Source organism: Sorex fumeus, unplaced genomic scaffold (genome assembly GCF_029834395.1).
Source record: "Sorex fumeus unplaced genomic scaffold, SorFum_2.1 ptg000265l, whole genome shotgun sequence".
Taxonomy (NCBI): domain Eukaryota; kingdom Metazoa; phylum Chordata; class Mammalia; order Eulipotyphla; family Soricidae; genus Sorex; species Sorex fumeus.
The window spans coordinates 115,299-132,461 of NW_026606322.1; the positions used below are offsets into that span (position 1 = coordinate 115,299).

The 17,163-nt window shown below is 42.3% G+C and overlaps 1 protein-coding gene across 1 annotated transcript in view; it reads right to left on the reverse strand.

Moving 5' to 3' along the window:
- Positions 1 to 17,163, reverse strand: part of LOC130018620 (protein mono-ADP-ribosyltransferase PARP14-like) — a 79,659-nt gene that overhangs the window by 5,633 nt on the left and 56,863 nt on the right. The window contains exons 10-12 of the mRNA XM_056109407.1: positions 11,136 to 11,285; positions 10,519 to 10,581; positions 10,032 to 10,199 (exon numbers count right to left, since the gene is read on the reverse strand). Of these exons, the coding sequence (XP_055965382.1) occupies positions 10,032 to 10,199; positions 10,519 to 10,581; positions 11,136 to 11,285 (381 nt within the window). The remainder of the gene's footprint in view (positions 1 to 10,031; positions 10,200 to 10,518; positions 10,582 to 11,135; positions 11,286 to 17,163) is intronic.

Sequence of the window (17,163 nt, forward strand, 5' to 3'; positions counted from 1 at the left end):
GGTTGCACACTAGTTATACATGAGCTTTCAGGAAGAATTTGCTTCTGCACACAGTGAGTTTTTTTTTTTAATCAACTAGAAGAGTTCAAGCTTGCCCCATAAACATGTTCTATTTTCATCATGTTCCATATATATTTTCACACCAATGTCTTAAGTGAGATCATCATAAATCTTAAGAAAATCAATGGAAAAAATCCTATATCACTGGGTGCTGACCAAGTCTCCTGGAAGGAATTTAGCATGAATGTCCCTTGACTAACGGTCTGATCAACTTAGGATTCATATGATATTTCCTGCTTTCTTTCTCTACCATTATTACAGAAAGAGCAGACTTCTTTGTCAAGTCATTGGAGACAACTATGCCTCCCCACCGAGCAAACCAAGACAGTTTATTTGTTTATTTAGATTAGATGGTCATGGGAAGAAGGAAATTCTCTTTTTCAAAAATGTGGTGTTCTTCTGGGAATATATCTCGAGGATGCAAAAATGCACAGTAGAAATGACATCTGTACCTATATGTTCATTGCAGCACTATTCACAATAGCCAAAATCTGGAAACAACCTAAGTACCCTAGAACATATGACTGGTTAAAGAAACTTTGGTACATCTACACAATGGAATACTACGCAGCTGTCAGGAGAGATGAAGTCATGAACTTTGCTTATAAATGGATAGACATGGAGAGTATCATGCTAAGTGAAATGAGTCAGAAAGAGAGGGACAGACATAGAAGGACTGCACTCATTTGTGGAGTATAAAACAACATAACATGAGGCTGACACCTAAGGATAGTAGATACACAGGACAGGAAGATTACTGGAAGTCAGTCTAGTGAACAAAGGGGAGAAGACAGCTGGAATAGAGAAGGGATCACTAAAAAAATGATGGCTTGAGGAACCAGTCGGGATGGGAGATATGTGCTGAAAGTAGATAAAGGACCAAGCATGATAACTTCTCAGTGTCTGTATTGCAAACAATAATGCCCAAAAGTAGAGACAAAGTTTTTGCAGGAGTGCATTTACATTTTCCTTATTTTTCAACAATAATTTTTTAATTATCTTATTTAAACATTTTATACTAAGCATCTATAGGTGATTTACAATTCAGTTTATAGTGATGTTTCAGGCTGTCATACCACGCCCTCTACCATATGTCAGCATCCCTCCAACCTGTCCCTCGGTCACCTCTCATCCCTGCCTCTCACCACAACCAACTCAGTTGGTAGCCAACTCTCAGGGTCTGTAATCATTGACCATTTTATTTGGTTTTGGGGGCGATCACACCTGCCTGTGTTCAGGACTTACTCCTGGCTCTGTAGTCAAGCATCACTTCTGGTAGAGCTCAGGGGAACATATGTGATTCTGGGGATTGAACTTGGACTAACTACATGCAAGGCAAGCACGCTTTAGTATTTCTCCAACCCTACATGAGCTATTTTTTTATTCTCCTACTATTGTTTTATACCCTACATATGAGAGATATTATTTGGAATTCATTCTTCCTTGAGTCAATTCATCCTCATGCGCACATAGCATCAGTTTAGTACTCATATCAGCAACCTGCAAGATTTAATCTTTTCTTACAGTTTAGTAGCATTCCAGAGTTTCTTTATACATTCATCTGTTCTTAGGCACTTGGGTTGTTTCCAGATATTGACTATTTTGAACAGCACTGAAATAAACATTAGAGTGCAAATACCCTTTTGAATTAATGTTTTTGTGCTCTTGGGGCAGACGACAATAAGTAGCATTGGTGGAAGTTCAACTTAATTAACTTTTAGCTTTTTGAGAAGTCCCCATAATGCTTTCCAGAGAGGCTAATCCAGATGCCACTCCAACCAAGAGTTGATGAGGTTCTCTTTTTCCTACATTCCTGTCAGCAATGGTTATTCTTTTCTTTTTGATGTATGTCAAACTCACTGGTGTGATATAATATTTCATTGTCATTTTTATTTTCCTGATAGGTGATAAAGAGCCTTTTTTTCCCCATATACCTCTTGACTACTTTAAGTAGTCTGTGCCTTTTCTGTTTATTGACATTTTGGTTATAGTATGTCTTGATGTTGTTAAGTTTATTTTGCTTGCAATTCTGGACGTTCTGTACCAGTGCATAAATCTTCTCACACTGGAGTTCTTGGTTATTAACATTTCCATACATAATCCTTTCCCTTTTCTCTTTCTTCTCCATTCAGAATTTCTATGATTTGGAAGTAGTTACTCTTGCTATCGTCCATTAACTCAGTTGTAATCACTTGTTCATCCATTTGCTCGAGCGGGCGCCAGTAACGTCTCCATTCAACTCTGTTGCATGCTAGTGTACCCCAATGGCATCTGCTCACTTCAGGAACATGAAGAGCATCAAACTCTTTACTCAGGGTCTTGATTAAGGAGTCTGGCCATCTTGTAGGTGGGTGACCAAGTGTTCTTTTGATGTCCCGTGGAATCCAGTTGGTAACGACTCTAGTCCAGCAGTCATCTCCAAATAGTATTATCGTACACGCTGGCAAATGATGCAGCATCCCTGATCTTCGATCGTTGATGGAGGTCGGAACTCCAGATTCCTTCTCTCACTTGAGTTAAGCGTGATACTCCAAGCATAGCTCTTTCGATTCCTCTTTGGGTGATCCAAAAAGCGTTCTCATCCTGTTTTCATAGGGCCCAGGTCTCTGGGGCTTATGTTAGTGCAGGAAGAATTTCATTTCATTTCATTTCATCATCCTGTTATTCGTCGATTGCCTCGAGCAGGCCCCAGTAACGTCTCTTTCATCCTAGCCCTGAGATTATATTCACGGCTCTTTAGGAGAATGAGACCCATCATTGTTACTGGTATTTGGCATATTTGGTACGCCACCGGGAGTTTGCCAGACTCTGCCCTGTGGGCAGGCTACATTCGATAGCCTGCAAGTATGTCCAAAGTAGGAATGAGATAATAAGATGTCATAAAAAAAGTTCTGATAAGATGTCGCGCGGCCGTGAATGCGGCCGCGCGGTTCCGGGATCTGGATTTTATAGTCTCTGAGTCTTGGCCGCTGATGGGATTACACGGCGCCAGGGGGCCAGGTGGTGGGTGTGACCCCCGCCTACTGGAATTTGGAGGATCTGGATGGAAGATGCTCGACTCCAATCTGAATAGGCTTGGAGGTCTCGGCCCCGGAACCCGCGTGGCTTTGTCCCTCTGCCAGTACCTTCATGTGTGCGGAGAGTGGTCTCAGCATGGTGGTGGCTGGTCCTGGAGGTCTTCGGCTGCCGGAGCCCCGGCCGGGGCGGGGGGGAAAGCTCAACCCGCTCCCCTCCAAGGGGTCCCGGCGAGGAACAGCCAGGCGCGGGGGCAGAAGACTGCACTGGTCTCGTCCGGGATCTGGATTTTATAGTCTCTGAGTCTTGGCCGCTGATGGGATTACACGGCGCCAGGGGGCCAGGTGGTGGGTGTGACCCCCGCCTACTGGAATTTGGAGGATCTGGATGGAAGATGCTCGACTCCAATCTGAGTAGGCTTGGAGGTCTCGGCCCTGGAACCCGCGTTCTCATCCTGTTTTCATAGGGCCCAGGTCTCTGAGGCTTATGTTAGTGCAGGAAGAATGGTGGAGTTAAAAAGATGTGTTTGGAGCCGGAGATGTTCATTCCATTGAGAGCAAATGGGACATCAGGAACTAGTTCGTTTTTCATGAACATTGTCTTGGTGAGATTCAGCTGCATTTTGACCTTTCTACACTCACGGTTGAAGTCGGCCAGCATTTGTGCTGCTCTGCTAATGTTTGGTGTTATTAGAACGATGTCAGCAAAGCAGAGGTGGTGTAGTTGCCGACGTCTATCTTCACTCCCATTTTTTTCCATTCCAGTTATTTCATAACGTTCTCAAGAAACTGCAGAGTTTTGGTGAAACGGTATCGCCCTGCCAAACCCCTCTCTTTATGTCAATGATCACTTCTTTGTAGAATGGTGAAATCCTGGTGGTGAATACATAATACAGCTCACGAAGGATCCTGATGTACTGAGTTGGAACCCCCTTTTTGGCTAGGGCTTCGATGACTGCTTCAGTATCAACAGAATCAAAGGGCTTCTTTAAATCAATGAACATTAGACAGAGCGGCATCTTGAACTCTTGAGAAACCTCAATGAGCTCAGTAACCGTGTGGATATTGTTGATTGTGCTCAATCCTTTTCGGAATTGCTCACATGATTGTCCTTCATCTAATGTTCTGCCTATTCTATTCAGGATGACTCCAGTGAACAACTTGTAGACGACGGACAACAGACAGATTGGGCGATAGTTGCCAATGTCATGGATGTCTCCCTTCTTGTACAACAGAATGGTCCTGCTGGATTTCCATTGGGATGGAACCTTGCATTCATACAGGTAGTGTGTGAAGAGCTGAGCCAACGTATTGACGAGTACTGGTGGTAGATTCTTCAGGTGTTTGGGTCTGACCTCGACGGGGTGCTGTATGCTTCTTTACTGATGAAATAGCGTGTCAGATTTCAAAAGGGAGAACACTGGAAACGACATATTCATCCTGCGGAATTTGGTATGTGGGCAGGTAGACTTAGCTATGGAAGAGATCTGAGTAGAAGTCATGGATAATCTCCTCCATTGCACTTCTGCTTCCAGTCCTGATAGATCCATCAGGACGTCGGAGGGCAGTCATCTTGGTCTTATAGTTGGTGAGTGTTGCAAATACTTTTCCAGGCTTCTGCCACATGGGCCAGCACTGCTGCTCTTCTCTTTGAGGTCTTCCTTTATTGCTTCTCTTCACAGCTTTGTGAGCTTGGATGTTTGCTTGTGATTGCCTGAGGCTCCTGCCGAATCATGTTGGCAAATAAGCTCGAGAGTTTCCAACTGTCTGTGACTTTCCCACTCTTGGTATTGCTTGCACAGTCATGGAGGTGCTGAACCAGTCAATCGTATTCCTCATCAATGCTGTCAACGATCGTATCTTCCCATGTTGCTGCAATAGTGCCAAAGAGCTCCCAGTTGGTGATCGTTCTGGGAGTTCTCTTCTTAAAATTTGCAGCCTTTTCTCCCTGCTCCATGAAGTAGAATTTTATATGAAGGAGACGGAGGTCCAATCCTGTTTGGAATTTTGGGACAATGACATCAGTCAGGCAAAACCGTCGATTGAATATGATATGGTCAATTTTATTGTGGAACTGTCCACTGAGAGACTCCCATGTCCAACGTTTAGATTCAGCCTTCTGGAACTGTGAGTTACCAGGGATGGTCTTGGTCGACATGATGAACTCAGACAGTCTCTCACCCTATTTATTCCATTCTACGCCACTGGTTCTGATGAGGAGTTCTTCGGGTGTCCTTCTCAATCCATTAAATATGTTAAATATGTTAACATTTCCTCACTAGAGATGTCTTTCCCTGTGTATCTCATGGTAATTCAATTTTTAAAAAATGTCTTTTATATTACTACTTCTCTATTGAGGATGTTATGTGCCTTTTTTTAAGGTCATTAATTTGATTTTCAGTTTTTTTCCATTCTGCTGCTGAGTCCCAATATATTCTTTAGATACTTTTATTTCTGATAGAATGTCTTTATTTATTTATTAATAATAATTCATTTCATTATTAAAGTGAATTGATCCTCTCTTCAGGTTATTTCCTCAGCTCAGTAAACACAGGAGTGTTCTTGCTGTCAATTCATTCTCAGGCATCTGGACAGTTCTGGTGTATTTGAGGACTTTCCTGGGTATCTGTTCCACCCATTGATGAAGCTGAATTTTATTATTTCCCCACCCCCATTATTCCTGCTGCTTTGTGGAATCTGAAATTGAAGCTCCAGTTTCAGGTATTATAAGAAATAATCTGGTAGTTCCTGCCATGATACTAGATGAGGGCCCATATGTCTACTGATTTCTTGCAGCCGTGAATGACTTGTTAGAACATATTAGATACTTACAAGATAAAACTGATATTTGATCATGTAAGCATTTATGATTCGTGCATACCTAGATGACAACAGGTGACTTTTGACATCAGTGCCCTGTAGTTACTAGGACACCAAAAAACTAGCTGGCCTGGACCTGGTCCAGGGTTTACAATTTCTGGTGTCCTGCAGTTGATGTGACATCACAGTTCACCTGACTTGAACAGTAACTTTAGATTGTGGTGATGTGTGCCCAATAGTGGTTTTTTGGTAAACTTATATTTGTAACTAAGAGGAAATTTTTGCATTTGCCAGTAAGTTTTATAATTAGTATAAAACTAATTATAGTTTTCCCATACTGTCTTGAGTACTTTTTCTTTGTTGGGAGATCTGTTGTATTGTTTAATGAACAATGGTCAGTTTCTCACCATGGTCAGTTTGACATCATCTGAGAAGTTGTAGAGCTGGTAGGTACTAGAGCATCTTTTTGGACCATTGATTTTGACTGTTGGTTTTTTTGTGAGCCCCTCCTATTCTTCATTGTGTCTAATTTGCAGGGAAGCTAGAGGAGAGGGTCTGATTTTGTGAAGGTTGGGTAGCAATGGAAGGTTTTCAAGCAAATCAGCAATGTTTTCCTGCTATCACAGTTCCTACTGTCTTATTTTTTTTTTTTTTATAATTTATTTATTTATTGAATCACTGTGGGAAAAGTTACAGAGCTTTCGGGTTTAGGTCTCAGTCATGTAGATACCGAACACATTTCCCTTTACCAATACTCATTTTTAACCCCGAACCCCAATAGACCCCCACCTCCCACCCCTCCCAATTCTTGTGAGGTAGATGAGTTCTAGTTAATACTCTATCTACTTTGACTAGATAGATTATTTCGATAGAAGATGCACAATTATTGTTAAGAGTTTACGACCCACCCCCCCCCCCCCAATCAGACATGCTGAAACAGCGTTGTGAAATGATTTGCTTTCTACAACTTGGTTTAAGAATAAAATGATGTCGCGCGGCCGCAATAGCGGCCGCGCGGTTTTGAATTTCTGCTATTTTACTTATTGACCCTGGAAGAATTTCTATTAAAAGTTAGCTAGTTAAGAGATTGGTTTCTGTGTCCTGGAGTCGTGGCCGTGCCGGAGAGCCGCTCGTGGGGGGCAGCTGGCGACCCCGGTGGGGCGTGGGGGACGGCCCACAAAGCCCCCCTTCCCATGAGGTCCCCGCTGCTCCCCCCCCGAGCCCGGCTCAAACCCGCTTTCCACAAGGCTCCCGTGCGGCCGCCATCTTTCTTTCCAGAGAGGAACGGGCGGGCTGGTCAACGCCCTTCCCCCTCCGGGCAGGCTTGGTGGCGCGGATCAACACAAGTCCATTTGCTTTTCTGCTCCAAGCGGCTGGTTCTCTGTGCTAAGTCCTTGTGCCTCCGGGGCCGTGGCCGTGCCGGAGAGCCGCTCGTGGGGGGCAGCTGGCGACCCCGGTGGGGCGTGGGGGACGGCCCACAAAGCCCCCCTTCCCATGAGGTCCCCGCTGCTCCCCCCCCGAGCCCGGCTCAAACCCGCTTTCCACAAGGCTCCCGTGCGGCCGCCATCTTTCTTTCCAGAGAGGAACGGGCGGGCTGGTCAACGCCCTTCCCCCTCCGGGCAGGCTTGGTGGCGCGGATCAACACAAGTCCATTTGCTTTTCTGCTCCAAGCGGCTGGTTCTCTGTGCTAAGTCCTTGTGCCTCCGGGGCCGTGGCCGTGCCGGAGAGCCGCTCGTGGGGGGCAGCTGGCGACCCCGGTGGGGCGTGGGGGACGGCCCACAAAGCCCCCCTTCCCATGAGGTCCCCGCTGCTCCCCCCCCGAGCCCGGCTCAAACCCGCTTTCCACAAGGCTCCCGTGCGGCCGCCATCTTTCTTTCCAGAGAGGAACGGGCGGGCTGGTCAACGCCCTTCCCCCTCCGGGCAGGCTTGGTGGCGCGGATCAACACAAGTCCATTTGCTTTTCTGCTCCAAGCGGCTGGTTCTCTGTGCTAAGTCCTTGTGCCTCCGGGGCCGTGGCCGTGCCGGAGAGCCGCTCGTGGGGGGCAGCTGGCGACCCCGGTGGGGCGTGGGGGACGGCCCACAAAGCCCCCCTTCCCATGAGGTCCCCGCTGCTCCCCCCCCGAGCCCGGCTCAAACCCGCTTTCCACAAGGCTCCCGTGCGGCCGCCATCTTTCTTTCCAGACCCTACTGTCTTATTTTTGCCCTATTCAATCTTTGGGTTAGAGCCGCTAGAATATCAGAACCATTTTTTCTTCTTTCCAGAATAGACTCTTTTGGAGACTACATATATGCTTGCTCTGAGATTCATTTTGGGAGGTGGTATGGTCTTTGACTTCACCTGAAGCTACTTATAGCTTTGGCATGACGGTGGGTTGATTTCTTTCTTGTTTCTGAAGCTGTACTCACAACTGAAATTATCAGCCTAACATCCAGTCTCCCTCTCAAGGCATTCTGTGAGTAGAGATTCAAAAACACTGTGGGTGAATTCACAGTTTACTATTTTCTCTGGGGGCTTTTCTATTCCCTATGACACTGCTTTCACTTGTTGCAGTTTTTTTCTCCTAAGCCTGGAGCTTGAGTTGTGCAATGTCTGAATGCTTTTCCTGTGAAAACTCTTCAAGAGCTGTTTGTCTGCTATTTTTGTGGACTTCTGTGAGAATGCTTGTAGAATTCTTTGATTGCTTCTGTGTTTTTATACCCTGTGTGACTCATTAGAGTACAATTTCACTGCACCTTGAGCCCTCCTCCTCATCCATCCTTAATTCCATCTGAAGATTCTTTTGGGAAGGTCTGTGACATATCTAGGCTATCTGTTTCTTGATCAAAATACAATTAAAGATAGAAATATATGAAAAGATCTCAGAATAGAAAGCATGCAGAGACAGAATCTGAAGAGTTATTACTGGCTTTCCAATTAAGAGATAGATATTATAGGTGGGTAGATAACTGCATTGGCTAATGTGCTAAGTTTGGATGACTAATATAAGGGATGAAAACAGAAAGGTACTATAAATTATCTTTCACATAGAAAACTATTATGTGAGTATAGTAGTCCGTGAAGGGTAGCACTGTCCTCCTGTTGTTCATTGATTTGCTTGGGTGGGCACCAGTAACATCTCCATTGTGAGAATTGTTACTGTTTTTAGTATATCAAATATGCCACTGGGAGCATGCCAGGTTCTGCCGTGTGTGTGGGATACTCTCAGTAGCTTGCTGGGCTCTCTGAGAGGGATGGAGGAATTGAACCCGGGTCATCTGCGTGCAAGGCAAACGCCCTACCCGCTGTGCTATTGTTCCAGTCATGAAGGATATTTTGATGAATGGTAGAAAACTGCAGCAGCAATTAAAAAAATATCATGGATTTGTAGAAGGAGGACCCAAATGTGAAGACTACAATTATTAAGGTTAAGTTGTTGGAGCTTAGAGAATAAAAGTGAGAGGACTAATACGTAGTTTGCTGAGCAATGGAACTATCAATACAGTACTGAGAATGCATTATCTCAGACAAATTCTGAGACTAATCACCATGATTCCATTTCAGGCCTGAGATGGTTTGCCTTCTGAGAGAGCTCCCCAAGGTGGACCAAGTAAGACTGCCTCATCATAAACATGACTCATCTTCCTAGGGAATACTCTCAAAAAGTCAAACCTTAGTGCTTAGAACCTATAGGGTTCTGATAACTGAGAGGCTTCTGTACAGAAAAGACCTGGGGCCCACTACAGAGCCCACTGTTGGAGAGGTGAGAGAACAGCTGAAAAGTGCTCCTTCAGTCAGCTAAGAGAGATGGGAATATATATACTGTGGAGAAGGGAGAGAGGAAGGAAAATTCAAGACGGGGAATTTGTAGGGGACTGGAAAAAAAGAGAATGGAATTCATGAAATATGAAAGAGATTTTCTCTCTTTTCCCTTCTCCCCCTCTCTCACTCCCCTTCAGTATTAGTGTAGAATCTACACGCTTCAATTTTCTTCATGTTTTCCTCTTGTACTTGAACCATGTATGCTGTGCACCACCTTGAAGACTGCCCTGGGATAAAGAAATTGAGCTCTCTCTGGCTCAGCATCATCAAGGTCAACAGCACCAGATCTTAGGGAAAGTAGGTGCTTGGGATTTAGCCTTGATACCCAGTCTACATACCTGTTCCAATAGCGGGGAGGCAAATGGAGGAATAATTTCGTTTTTCACATTCTTGCATAACACAGGAAACTGAACTCTTGACATCTTTTCCACCAATGACATGAACTATATTCTTACATCTCAACAATCCACCTTCAGTAACAATAAAATCACTATTGCTCTTCCGAGCTGGGAATCACACACACAAAAGCACAAAATTAGAGATATATTCTTTGATTGCATTAAAAAGATCTACTTTGGCAAATAAAGCAAAGAATAGGAATGAGATTTATGAAATACTACCTTTATAAATATTTTGCTTATCTTCTTGTTTTGATTGTCAGTTTATTTTTTGTTTCAATGCTTATTGGAATTATTTAGTAAAATTTATAATTTTTAAGATGAATACATTGTTGCTCCATTCCAAACTCTTTCCCCAGACTCTCCACAGCCTCCCAAATTCAGCATCTGCTCACAATTTAGTATCCCAAATAGCACTGTACCTCACCTTGAAGAGAACATTGCATTTCCACCTCTTTTCCAGCACTTTCCAAAATTGCTTTGGAGACACCTACAAGAAAAAAACAAGATGGTTATAAACATGAGTTAAAAAAAAATCACTGAGATCACATAATAAGTAAGTGCTTTATTATAATTTTTTTTTGCTTTTTGGGTCACACCCAGCGATGCTCAGGGGTTATTCCTGGCTCTGCACTCAGGAATTACTCCCGGTGGTGTTTGGGGCACCATATGGGATGCCGGGGATTGAACCCAGGTTGGCCGTGTGCAAGGCAAACGCCCTACAGCTGTGCTATCGTTCTGGCCACAGTGCTTTATTATTTTAATGCCTTTGTTGTTATTAGAAACCCTAATATATGTATATTTGTAATAATAGAGGAAAACTGATAAAATCAATATGAGAAAAATCAGTATGAATATTAAAATCAATAAAAATAACATGAGAAAAAATAAGAAACCATGCTAAAATTATTCAAATTATTAATTAATTAATATGTAGTAAACTAAAGCTGTAGAAACCACTTTAGGATAAATTTGGCTAAAGGAATTCCTTTTCAAAGATTTATGGTGACTATTGCACCAGTCAAACTCCTAGAAGCAAAGCACCTGTTTTGAGATTAAATGTGCCTGATGTTGAATTTACAATCACATCGGCCTCTTCCTTGGTGATATCTCCAGTGGACACCTGGAAGATAATGGGACCAATCTTCATTTGATGTGTTCCTTTATTAGGGTTAAGGACCATCCCACAGAAACCTGGGAAGGAAACAAATGGAATCAATAACCAAAAAGACAACAGAATGACCTGAGTCTCAGGTGGGATTCTGACATATATCTTCTTTCTGTTAATCACCTTTATCCTGGTCATGCCCTTGATTAGGGAGGCTCTGTTTTGGGGGAAAAATTATAAATTGGAGTTCATATGACTGTGGAATGCTGTGATACTTAAGGAGAAGTTAGCTTGCTGGAACCAATCTCTTCACTGATGTACAATGAAAAACACCACAAATAGAAAAATACACTGACATGAAACACATCCAATGGAAGGCAGACTGGAGACAGGAATAAAGCTAAAAGCATCAAGCTGTACAGGAAAGAGTTTCCCATCCTGCTCTGCTTGGAATTTCCCTTCTATCTTTCTCAACTTTGACCCAGGGGTGGCATATCTGCACAGCAGGTAGGGCATTTGCCTTGCATGTGGCTGACCCAGGTTCAATTCGTCTATCCCTCTCAGAGAGCCTGGCAAGCTACCAAGTGTATCCCACCCGCATGGCAGAGCCTGGCAAGCTCCCCATGGCGTATTCGATATACCAAAAATAGTACTAACAAGTCTCACAATGGAGACATTACTGGTGCCCTCTAGAGCAAATTGATGAGCAATGGGAGGACAGTGCTACAGTGCTACATCACAGGGGGCACAGATAGCAAATTTCTCTGAGAATTCCAGTATCTGTGGCCAGAGGAATGAGCAAAGGGACCTGAGGAGCTTTAAGAGCATGTCAGGGGATCCTCACTATTTCCCATATTGTTTTTCATTTTTCATTCCAGGCCTGACCAAGGTAATTACAATTGCAGAAGCCCACTGTGGCTATATGGTGATTTTCAAACTCTGTGAGACATATTGTATTTCTGTAGCATGTCAGGGCAAAGGACAATTATAGTTCTAAAACTATATTTCTGTGTGTGTAAATTCACTCTTATTTTTTGATATCTTATCTTCCTCAGTTTTTCAAAGGACAGCTCTATATACAAAATTATTAACAACGGAACAGACAAGTTGTAGTCAGAGAACACTGATAGAGGGAATTCCTGAGCTGTGATACTGGGCATGGTGCTCACCTAGTAAGTGTGAGAACTGAAAGAAATCAACAGTTCACTACAGAACTGAGCATATAGGGGAGACCCAATCAGAAAAAATATTTTAAACTTATTTTTTTCCTTCTCTGTCTCTATTTCTTTCTCTCTCTTTTTGTTAGACATGTATGAAAAATAATAAGCTGTGACTACCTCACATGCTAAATTAACTGTGAGGACTTAATAAAGATATTAATTTAACCCTTAAATAAAGACTAGATATATTTTAACTGTATTATATATTGCATAATAACATGTTTCATGTAATAAATATTATAGTGAATATCATGATAATGAATTACAGTGAGACCATTTTTTCTATTGAACTCTTGTATCCTATGATATTTCTTGTTCGCTGTATTTTAGACCCATTATAATTCTTTTTAAAATTTTATTTAAATTTTTTTTACTAAATCAGTTGTTCATGAGTGGGTTTCAGTCACACAATGTTACAACACCTGTCCCTTCACCAATGTACACTTCCTATCACAAATGTCCCCAGTTTTCCTCCTTCCACCCCTGCCCCCAGTATGCCTCTACAGTAGATATTTTCCAATCAGAAAATCTTGAGAATGGGAAGTGCATCCCATACAGAAGATGAGACAGCCTTTTTAGCACAAACTTAACTGGTTAACTCTTTGTTAAACTAAAATAGAATCAACCTTTTCCAAATGATAACAGTGTCCAGGTCTCACAATATACTATTTGGCCCATATACCACTTGGCCCGTAATACAAAATTGTCATTAAAGAACCAGGAAAATGGGACCAATTCTCAAATGTGAAAATAAACACAGGCTAATCGCAAAATGATCCAGAAGGTTGGAATCACCAAAGACTTTAAAGCCTCTTCTGAAGTCAAAGTAAATAGTTGAATAATTAATGTCACTGTCACTGTCACTGTCCTCCTGTTGTTCATCGATTTGCTCAAGCGGGCACCAGTAACGTCTCCATTGTGAGACTTATTGTTACTGTTTTTGACATATCGAATATGTTACGGGGAGCTTGCCAGGCTTTGCTGTGCAGGGGGCATACTCTCAGTAGCTTGCCGGGCTCTCTGAGAAGGGAGGAGGAATTGAACCTGGGTCAGCTCTGTGCAAGACAAATGCCCTACCCGCTGTGTTATCGCTCCAGACCAATTAATTAATTAGTTAATAAGTAGGTACAGAGAAATATGAATTATAAAACTAACATATTGTAATTTAAAAATATAAAAATTATGGGGCAAGGGAGTCACTACAGCGTGTAAGATGCTTGTCCTAATTTGGCTGTCCCAGATTCAATCTCCAGCACCCTATATGGTCCCTCAAGCTTCATGAAGAGTGACCCCTGAGCAAAGAGCCAAGAGTAAGTCCTGATCACAGCCAGATGAGGTCCAAAACCAAACAATTTTTAATGTATTGCATGGGCTTAAGTATATAGTAAAGAGTTAGTGAAATTGACAGGAAATCATTAAAAATGATCAATATAAAACAGGTGAAAGAAAAATAAAAGATCCTAAGGGACATTAGCAAATGATTTAGGGTTATAATAATGATAAAGTAGTATGCTTGCTTTGTATGCAGCTGATCTGGGTTGATCCCTAGCACTACATATGATCCCCGAGCACCACTCTCCAGAGTGGTCCATGATTTAAGCACTGACCACCACCAGATGTGGTCCCTCATCTCCAAAAGATTTAGTATTCATGTTATTTAGAGCCAGAAAGAGAGAGGGAATTGATACCTAAAATATTTATAGAAAAGATAGAAAAATCCACAAGTTTGATGGAAGAAATATATATCCTCTGCTCCAAAAGGCTCTTTACTGAAAACAGGATAAATTCAAATACATTAATAGCAAATTGAAGAGAAAAGGGTTTTTTTGATATTATTCCTTTAATCGTTTAAAACCTAGTCTGAAAACATATGTTCCAACTTAAAAAACAGTCAGATCTTAGAAATTAGTATCTCACGAGCCAGCACTGTGGCACAGTGGTAGAGGATCTTGCCTATCTAGGATTTAGGTTTGAACCTTGGCATGACAAACCATAACAAGACAAAAGGGGAAGAAAAAAGGAAAAAAATAACAATTAATAGTTTATTAGTATTTAAACATTCTCTTTATAGAATATAACTTGGCTGTGTCCTCTTTGCTTCAGACTACAATAACATACTTAATTACAAATTATTTTTCTCCATAAGATCATCACCTGTCACTGTCCTCCCATTGTCCATCAATTTGCTCGAGTGGGCACCAGTAACATCTCTATTGTGAGATTTATTATTGCTGTTTTTGGCATATCGAATATGTCACAGGTAGCTTGCCATGCTCTGTCATGCGGGCACAATACTCTCGGTAGTTTGCCGGGCTCTCTAAGAGGGATGGAGGAATCGAACCGGGGTTGGCCTAGGTCGGCTGCATGCAAGGCAGATGCCCTATCTGCTGTGCTATCACTCCAGCCCAAGATCATCACCAGTAACTAAAAAACAAACAATACCAAAAAATGAGTAGAAGAGCTGAGCAGAGTCTTCCTAAGAAGAGTAACAGATAGCCAATAGATATAATACAATATGCTCTTCATCATCAGGAAAATGCAAACCAAAATAATAATGAGATCCTCACACATAAAAAAGAACTAAAACAACTAGTGTTGGCATGAATGTGGGGACAAAGGAACCCTTATTTGCTGTGTTTGGAAATGTTAACTGGCTCAACCTGTTTATATAACAATATGGAAGGCACTAAAAAGCTTGAGGATTGAGCTTGCATATGACCCAGCAATTCCAATTTCTGGAATCTGTTTGAAGGGCCTCAAAATACTCTTCTTTCTTTCTTTCTTTCTTTCTTTCTTTCTTTCTTTCTTTCTTTCTTTCTGTCATATAGATGATTTATTTTGGACTTATACTGAAAACAAAAGGAGCAAAATCCAAAATAAATAAGTGAAAGCTCATATAACTAAACTTCAAAATACTATTTCTAAAAGACATTTGTGCCCTTTATGTTCTCTGTAGCACTATTTACATAGCAGCCAAGGTCTGGAAACAAGCATGTGAAACTACTGGGTAAAGAAATTGTGATATACCGCCCAGTTTTCTCCTTCTCCCAGGTCAATCAATATTCAAACCTGGGACTCCGCCTCCCCTGCGCACATGCCCCAGGAGTCCTCTGGGACCCTGACGCACCCACCATCCCTGAGCCCCTTCCTTTTCTTCCCCAACGCTGTGCCCAGTTTTCTCCCTCTCCCAGTTCTGTAGGCCCCCCACCAGGTACCCGTAAGGGTGTGGCCTCTGCAGAAGTGGGCATGGCCTCTGCAGAGGAAGGAGTGGCCTAGTTTGCGGATGGGGGACACTCACACAGCCCCAGGCAAATTATCCATACCCAGAAATCTTTGGTAACATCTCAGTCTCCATATCACCACACCAACATGAAGTAAAAGTAAAGTAAAGTAAAGGCCCTCCCATTGTTCATCTTCTTGACCTATCCAGGAGTGATAAGGCGGTGTTGAAGTCTCCAACTACTATTGTGTTGCTTGTAATGTCCTTCTTAAGGTCTGTTAGCAGTTGTTGTAAGTATTTGGGAAGTATTGCCATTTTGACAATGTTAATTCTCCCAATCCACCAGCAGGGGATATCTTTCCATTTCCTCATATCCTCTTTTATTTCCTGAATTAGCGTTTTGCAGTTTTCTTTGTACAGGTCTTTTATGTCCTTAGTTAAGCTGAATCCTAGGTACTTGATTTTCTGGGGCACAATTGTGAAGGGGATTGTTTTTCTCACGTCACTTTCTTCTCTCTCATTTGCCTATAGGAAAGCCATGGACTTTTGGGTATTGATTTTATAGCCTGCAAATTTACTATACAAGTCTATTGTTTCTAGGAGTTTCTTGGTAGAGGTTTTATGGTTCTCTAATTATAGTATCATATCATCAAAAATGGGGGCAACAAAATGAACAGAAACTTTCTCAAAGAAGAAATATGAATGGCAAAAAGACACATGAGAAGATGCATCAGGGAGATGCAAATCAAAAAACAATGAGATATCATCTCACACCACAGAGACTGGCCCACACCCAAAAGAACAAAAGCAAGTGGTGTTGGCGTGGTGTCGTGAGAAAGGGACCCTCCTTCACTGCTGGTGGGATTGCCAACTGCTTCAGCCCTTTTGGAAAACAGTATGGACGATTCTTAAAAAATTAGAAATTGAGCTTCCATTTGACCAAACAATACCACTCCTGGGAATATATCCCAAAGAGGCAAAAAGGTACAGTCGAAATGACATCTGCACTTGTATGTTTACTGCTGCACTGTTCACAATAGCCAAAATTTGGAAAAAACTCGAGTGCCCAAGAACAGATGACTGGTTACAGAAACTGGTACATCTACACAATGGAATACTATGCATCTGTTAGAAAAGATGAAGTCATGAAATTTACATACAAGTGGTTCTATATGAAAAGTATCATGCACAGTGAAATGAGCCAGAAAGAGAGGGACAGATATAGAAAGACTGCACTCATCTGGGGAATATAAAGTAACAGAATGGGAGCTGAACACCCAAGAATAGTTGAGATAAGTACGAGGAGGTCTTCTCCCTGGCTTGAAAGCCAGCAGCACATGCTGGGGGGAAAAGGCAGCTCAGATAGAGAAGGGAACACCAAGTAAAGGATATTTGCAGGACTCACTCGGGTTGCAAGATGTGTGCTGAAAGTAGACTATAGACCAAACAGAATGGCCACTTAATATCTCTATTGCAAACTACAACACTGTAAAGGGAAGAGAGAGCAAAAGGGAATGCCCTGCC